This window comes from Prionailurus viverrinus, chromosome X (assembly GCF_022837055.1).
Source record: "Prionailurus viverrinus isolate Anna chromosome X, UM_Priviv_1.0, whole genome shotgun sequence".
NCBI classification, from domain to species: domain Eukaryota; kingdom Metazoa; phylum Chordata; class Mammalia; order Carnivora; family Felidae; genus Prionailurus; species Prionailurus viverrinus.
Genome location: NC_062579.1, coordinates 74,436,557 through 74,444,132, shown reverse-complemented (window position 1 = coordinate 74,444,132; position 7,576 = coordinate 74,436,557). Strand labels below are relative to the sequence as shown.

The 7,576-nt window shown below is 50.5% G+C and overlaps 1 protein-coding gene across 8 annotated transcripts; it reads left to right on the top strand.

Moving 5' to 3' along the window:
• On the top strand, window positions 1–2,951 carry LOC125157525 (protein ARMCX6-like). 8 transcript variants are annotated; one of them, XM_047844334.1, is made up of 4 exons: window positions 1–146; window positions 447–524; window positions 901–975; window positions 1,293–2,951. In XM_047844334.1, exon 4 carries the CDS (start codon window positions 1,438–1,440, stop codon window positions 2,338–2,340), a length of 903 nt encoding a protein of 300 aa, XP_047700290.1. In that variant the 5' UTR covers window positions 1–146; window positions 447–524; window positions 901–975; window positions 1,293–1,437; the 3' UTR covers window positions 2,341–2,951. The 8 variants fall into 8 exon arrangements, with proteins under 8 accessions (XP_047700290.1, XP_047700286.1, XP_047700291.1 ...); XM_047844330.1 differs by having other exon boundaries at window positions 901–981; XM_047844331.1 differs by having other exon boundaries at window positions 71–114; window positions 901–981.
• Window positions 2,952–7,576: the final 4,625 nt, after the last annotated feature.

Below are 7,576 nucleotides of genomic sequence, written 5' to 3'. Positions count from 1 at the left end.
CGTGACCAAGAGCTGCCTAGAGCAGAAGTCCTGCTAATCGCCTCCATCTGGGTACCAGCCCCTATTACTCTGCAGGCGTGTGGAGGAAGAAGGAAACTAGTCCCGGACCGCGAGGTCGGAGAAGGAAACTAGTCCCGGACCGCGAGGTCGGTAGGAGCCTGGGCTCTGCTTAGAGGCGGCGGGGGTAGGAGAGGGCCAAGGGCGTCACGAATTCAGGTTCGAGCTGATCCGGGTTGTGTCCCCTTCTCGCCTATTTTCTAAATGCCGGCGCCCCCCTCCCTCGTGCCCATTTAGTAGAGAGAACTGGTGGACTTTGGGCGGGTGGTTAGAGGAGTGAATGGCGGTTCCAGAGACTCCAAAGAAAGGTGCCACAATTAGGGCACTCGTGTCCCGAGTGCTGCTCCATCCACCAAACTCTGTCCCCTGGGTTCCCTGTCTGTTTGCAGGTTTGTAGGTCTGTTGGCCCATAGGACGCCTCAAAAGTCGTCCTGAGGGAAGGAGCAAACTGCCTTGGGACCGTGCAGGTCGGTCTGAGGGTGGGATGAGCCCTGGACCCTGGGTGGGGGTTGGTGATGGGGGTGGCGGAGAAGGAAGGGCTGGGAACTGCGCGGGCCTGGTCGAGTCGCCCTCTCCTGGCCCCTTCTTTCTCCACACCCCCTCCCATCTCAGTGCAGGGAAAGGGGTGTGGCGGCCTTTGCTGGGGAAATGGCGGATGATATGGGGGGAAGGGGGAAAACCCCCGTTAGAAAAGTCAGGAGGGTGTGAAAAATATTTTAAAGTCAACGGCTGAAAATTCAGAAAAGCAGGTATTAGGACCTGTGTTCTCAGTGCTGATCCATCCAACCACACTTTCAGTTTTTCAAAGCCGGCTATCTGTCTTTCCATCTGTCCTTCTGCCAGACTGTCCATCAATCTCTGTGGAAGGAGCACTGACAACCGAAGACAAGGGAAGAAGAAGGAATTTACCTGACTTTGGTAGAGGTTGGTGGGGAAAACTGCCTGTGAAGCTTTGTAGGTGGGGGTGTGTGACAGAGGAGACTACCTGAAGGTTTGCCTCTCCATGTCACCACCCTCCTGGATAGCATAGCACAGCCCTATCTCCTGCCCTTTTCTGTAGCGCCTGAAAGCATAATGGTTGGTCCCAATGGTACATAGAGAATAATACAAATAACAAAGAAACAGGTTGCTAATAATCCAACTCTCTCAACCAGAACTCAAACTCTACCCTGTTTGTGTAGTGAGGCACAAATTCAAACACAGCACAAGGCCCTGATACTATTTCTCAACCATAGATTCATCACAAGAGAGCTACAGGAACCTGAGAGAGGCTGAAGAGGACTACACTCCACCATTACTGACCCTGGCCTTAGCATCCTCTTCAATCAGGTGGAACAAGTCCCTCTCCCATCCTACCCAAAGACTGGCACAGACCTGAGCATGGGCCGAGCTCGGGAAGTGGGTTGGATGGCAGCAGGACTCATGATTGGGGCTGGTGCCTGCTACTGTGTTTACAAACTAACATTAGGAAGAGATGACAGTAACAAGTTGGAGGAGGAGGAAGAGGAATGGGACGATGACCAGGAGCTGGATGAGGAGGAACCTGAGATTTGGTTTGATTTCACAACTATGGCTCGGCCCTGGAGTGAGGATGGGGATTGGACTGAACCTGGGGCCCCTGGAGGCACTGAAGATAGGCCTTCAGGTGGGGGCAAGGCCAATCGAACACACCCAGTAAAACAGCGCCCATTCCCTTACGAACATAAAAATACTTGGAGTAATCAAAGCTTTAGAAATTTCAGTTGTGTTCTTACCCTCTCCAAGTGTCCTTTCATTCAGGGCAAAATGTGGTTTACTCAGCCCAAGGATGCTGGTTTTTCATCTGTCCACAATATCAATAGTCATTTGGCCAGCCTCTCCATTGTTGGAAACACGATCCCCACTCCTGACCCCGCTATTAAGGAGAAAGCTTTATGTGCTCCGGATAACTTGAATGCAAGTATTGAAAATCAGGGGCAGATTAAGATGTACATCAATGAAGTGTGTCGGGAGACTGTGTCACATTGCTGCAACTCGTTTCTGCAGCAGGCCGGATTAAATTTGTTAATAAGCATGACAGTTATTAATAACATGCTTGCCAAGTCCGTTTCAGACTTGAAGTTTCCTTTGATAGCAGAGGGAAGTGGATGTGCTGAGCTTCAGGTTTTGAAACTGTTGATGGGCTTGTCCGAAAAGCCAGTCTTGGCAGGGGAATTGCTGGGTGCCCAAATGCTGCTCTCATTCATGTCCCTCTTTATGAGGAACGGAAACAGACAGGTTCTCCTGGACACCCTGGCCTCTTAAATGGCCATCTCGAACAGAATGGAACCGAATCTGCCCAAAACCCTTCTGGTGAACACACACATGTGTTCTCACTCAAAGAATCTGCAGTGGGTGCTGTTGAAGATCCAGTCTTAGCCCATCACCACATCACGGGGTGAAAGTTACACTCGCTAAATCGAGGACCACATTCCTATTGGCCAGGCAGGGGTTCCCACAGGGCTTGGAGTAACTTCTTGGTTTTGCAGTCTGCAGGCAATATGCATTGTCAGCCACTCCCTTGTGGCCTTCTTCCTGTGGTAAAGGGATCATTCCAGCTGCCAGCTGTGGATACAGAACATCCTATTATAGCATCATGAGGGATGCCCTGCCCGTGGTGGTCTCCCTGTCTAAGCGGGACCATTTTGTGGAGACCAGACACATATCGGAGCATGTGCTGAAAATGCTTTTGCTGCTGCCTAGGTTGAATTCTTTCTCATTTACTGCTTCTTCTTTGCGAGCTGATGGATGGTGAACCTATTCATCAAAAACGTACACCCCCCTTTTGTGTGCTGTACTGACTTAACCTTACCCACCCAAACCTACCATTTGTATGTATCATCAATAAAGGTGTGTGCTTTGATTGGCAAAAGCGAGACATGGAACTTGCCCTTGAGTTTACAGTCTACATGAAGAGGAAGACAAAAATACGCGACCAACCGACACCAACCCACGCTAACTAACTGGGGGCCTTTGCTCCCTGACAAATGCATGCTTATCAGTGCTCACAGGAGGCGGGGTAGAGGTGGGCTGCAGTGCTCAGGATAAGCCTCAAGAAGGGCCTGGAGGGCTGGGGGTGGGAGCAGGGGAGTGGAGGTGGGGTTAGTGGAATCAGGATGGAGTGTTGGGAGGACTGAAAGAGACAACACTTTTGAAGCAGGCGGCACAGTGCCTGGCACCTGGAGCAGAGAAATACCTCGACGAAGGTGTCTTTCCTTGACTGCCAGCCTAAATAGGAAGGTCAGTATCCTTGGGGTGTGTGTACACGTCCTTGGGGACCACTGGACAACCCATCCCTGCGCATGTCACGCACTAGTATAGCAGTGATGGTTGCCGCTCTCCGAGTGCCCACTTTGTGTAGTTCCGTCTCTCCTGCAAAGCGGCTGTTAAACCTACCTCCAGGCCCCCTCCCTCCCTTGGGACCCCAAGCCCAGATTCCTGGCAGAGCGAGAAGTGTTGGCCTCTGCTTCCTCTGGGGGAACCTCCTTTCTGCCCTTTCCCTGGTACCTTCGGTGAAACCCAAGAAGGGGCCAGCAGAGCCTTCCATGAACTCCCCATTGGGGTGGTAGGGCAGATGTTGAGGGTGGTGGCAGGGTATGACAGGTCCATGGGGAGACATCTCTGTCGCCTCCATCCAAGCTCCTGGCATCCCTAGGAGGAAAGGAGGAACCCAGCCCTGTGCACTGAACCACTCCGTGGATCTGGGCAAGTCACGCTGCCGCCCCTCTCAATACTGCCAGACCCCTCCCAGCAGCACCTTGGCCCCTGCATCACCAAAGCCAGGTTCTCTGACAGCTATTGATGTGTCAAGCGATGGTCCTCTTCCTCAGAGCCCTGGCCAACAGGCTCAACAAGAAGCTTCCCTTGGGCAGAGCTGCTTCTGTGCCTGGTGCCCTCTCCTGGTCTCCATGGGATGCTGCTCTGGGCCACTGTGCCCTGCACATCAGCACTCTGCACATGCTCTGCTTTTGGACTGCTCTCCTCTGCACAGAGCACAGTTTTACTTTTTTTCCCTTCTCCCGGAGTTTGGCTTGCAGGTAGATTACAACTCTAAGACTTGTACCCATCCTCCCTGTGCTTCGGCCTGACTAGCAGGCACCGGCACCTGCCAGGTGCCCCAGAATCTTCCAACATGCAATGGAGACACTGCTTCTTCCCAGGCACTGGCACCTTGGATGGCCAGCATGTGACTTGTGGTTGCTGTGACACCACGCCCCAGTAGGGCTCACCCCCCAGGAACTCTATTCCTCTGCTGGCTGCTGGGCCCTGCCATGTTGCTTAAGAGTTGCTAATGCGACCACCCCTTTCTCCCAAACCAGCCTCAGGTGGACTGGGCAATCTATTTCCCAAGTAGAATGGCCGTGCAGACAGCGCCCACACCCACTTGTCCCAGTGGAGCCTGCTTGGCCAATGCTGTCTTCAGTGACACCCTCATGCTCATTCTTTTTAATCTCAGCACAAAGGCAGAAAAGATTTTCTCCTTCCTCCTGGCTTGGCGCCCCAAGTTAACACATGCCTCCCTTCTCCTCTTTGCTCTGCCAAATCAACAGTCGAGTGCTGCCACAGGCACTTGTCCTCCATCTCCAAGGCAGGCACTTGGCATTTTTAGGCCACGGCTGACTTCTAACTCAGGGAGGGCCTTGGAGGCTTTCTGCCCATCTCCTGAGCAACTTTCTGTCCCTGGGAAGCCTGTTGGCATCGAAGGGTCTCCATGGTGTGGTTTTGGCCCAACTCAAGAGCCTCCTCTGCGTCTGCTGGCACTGCCCTCCAGAAAACACTCCTTGTGTCTGGAAGCTCAGGCCTCTGGTCTGCCCTTCATCCCTTGGTTGGTTGCTGTGCCAGAGCAGGAGCCCTAGAGGCAGTGGAGGGGACTCAGGAGCATGCCTGCCACTCAGGGCCTGATTAAGACATACAGAGGCTTTCAGCACCAGAAAGACCATGGTGCCCCCTCTCATACCTAATTCAGAATGAAACAGCATGGGACCACCGGGCACCAAACTTGCCTACCTGCCTGCTGCAACTAACAGATTCTTTCTGGGCTTCCCCATGGGAAATATTTGATAAGGTCATCGATGCTTGAGATTGTCACACTCTGTGGGGAAGGGCCCTGCCTTGATGGGGCCCACCCCAGCCTTGCCTGCCTCTTGGCTAAATCTGGAACTGCCCCCACAGACTGCCTTCCAGCTCCCAAAAAGCCCTGGTTCTGCTTCTTATTCATCTCATGATTACGTCTACATTTGGTGCCTGTGGGTACTGGCTTGCACACTAGCTCCCAGTGCCCTCCCCAGCTTGCTACCTCTCCTGGGAAATTTGTGATTTGACCTCCCCCCCGCCCCCATTAAGTGGCTCCTGAGGTTGCAGACATCCAGCTTCCCAGCGGATGCCTCCAGTCTCAAAGTCTGCATCCTTCCCCAGGGCCCTATGTGCCACTCTCAAAGCAGTTTCAGCCATAATCCCCTCACCTTGATGTGCCACCCACAGATAGGCACAGCCCTCACCAAGTCAATCTCTAAGCCGCCACAGCACCATTCAGCTTAGAGTTTGACAACTGTGGCTAGTGCTGGCTCCAGGCTCCTTTCCGGGGGCGGGCCACCAGTTGGTCTAAGATGCAGATGGGTGTTACACCACAGTCCAGGACAGTCCTGCAGAGGATTGGCCAGTCCCTTGTCTGCTACACATGCTGCATGCATCACCTCACACCCTGTCACTTCCCTCCTCTCTTGCTCTTGGCCTCCTGTTACCTGGAAGGCAGGCTTCTTTTCCCTAGTTGCCTCTTGTTTTTGTGTGTGGCTTAGGATGTCCTCCCTCATGCCCCAATTACAAAGAGTCTCCTATAGGGTTTCCTAATTCCTTCATACTTTTACACTTAAAGGGTCTCACTGATCTACTTGGAAGTTACCTTTGTGAAAGGTAGGAGGTGTGATCCAACCTGACTTCTTTCCCCAAAGGGGTAGCAAATTAACCCAGCACCATTTAGCACTCCATTCTCACGCTGCAGTGTGGCACACATGGGATCTTCATGCACCCAGCCGAGCATCCCCTCTGTGGCTTCCCGGTGGGAATTATGTCCTGAGGCACACCTTTCTCCCAGGAACTCCTAACTGACTCGGGGACCCTCAGCTCACTGGGGGGCCCTATGGCAGGTGGTGTGTGTGTTAGCAGGGAGGTATGTATTGGTGCTTGTGAGCAGGCCTCTGTCCCAGGTTCCTTCTCAGGACATATCCTGGCTCACAGGAAACATACGCACCCCGTCCCCCAGCCTACTTTAACAACACGGGAAAGTGGGGACTGGTTTCTTCCCTCACCAAAATTACTTTATTTGTGTGAGAGAAAAGCAAGTTCATTTTCTGTTTAGATTTGCTGCACTTTGCACATGGTAGTCTTTTGCCACTGTTGAAGTATGCCTATTGTCACCTGTTGCATTCATGGCACAATAGTTTCTCTCAACACTGTCCTTGATTTTTTATTTTTATTGTGGTATATTTCATCAATCTGGAATTTTAACTAGTCTGTTCCTGTCAATTTTTGTATTGAACTGTGATATTTTTTAGGAGTCTTCACATCCCACATTTACTAGAAAGCATTTGCCTATATTTCCTTCTTTTCTTTAATATTCTTTTTTAGAGAGAGAGGGAGAGAACAAGTGGGGTGGAGTGGCAGAGAGAGAGAGAGAGAGAGAGAGAGAAGTAGGCTTCCATGCCCAGTGTGTAACCTGACACAGGGCTTGATCACACGACCTGGTGATTATGACCTGAGCTGAAATCAAGAGTCAGATGCTGAACTGACTGAACCCCCCCCCCCCCCCCGCCAGGCACCCTGCCTGTATTTCCTTTTAATATAAATACAGTTTTTCTTTTTAGAGTTAAAGAAAGAACTTCTTTAGAGTTAGGTTCTTTTTTTAACCTACTAGTAGCATATATTTGTAATGTGTGTGTGTTTTTGTACATGTAGTTTGAGGTAGACTTTGTATCTTAATTTTCTCTAAATGTATAATGAGTTACACTAATGTCATTCATTGCAGAATCCAATTTTTTCCCATACAGAATTAGGCAAGTATGCTCCAAATTCCCATGTTTAGAATATGAACATGGATTTACATGCATTGTCTCCTTTTGTGGATCTTAACAAGCATGTAGTCTTCAGTCACTGGACCTTTGATTCTTCTTATCAGTAATTCACACTTAGCTCAATTGAGTAAATGACAAACACAGAATGATACATAAGGCGTAGCAATAAGTTCCACCCAATACCATTCACCTTTTTTCCCAAAATCATATCACAACTCTTTCTTGTAAAACATAAATTTTAGAACAAGGCACTTAATTCACTTTACTGTGGAAAAATAAAGAACATTCTACCATCTTGGAGCAATGAATGTCCAAGTATGGCTGTAAGGTACACGCTGAGAATTTAATGATTTTAACGAACCCATTGAAGTTTATAAAGCTGTGTTAACCTAACATCAGGAAAGAATGCAAGATAAAGGCACAAATGTCCCTGC

Bases quoted from the DNA above. Each gene is read 5' to 3' on its own strand.
- LOC125157525 (XM_047844332.1), top strand. From the start codon at position 1,438: ATGGGCCGAGCTCGGGAAGTGGGTTGGATGGCAGCAGGACTCATGATT.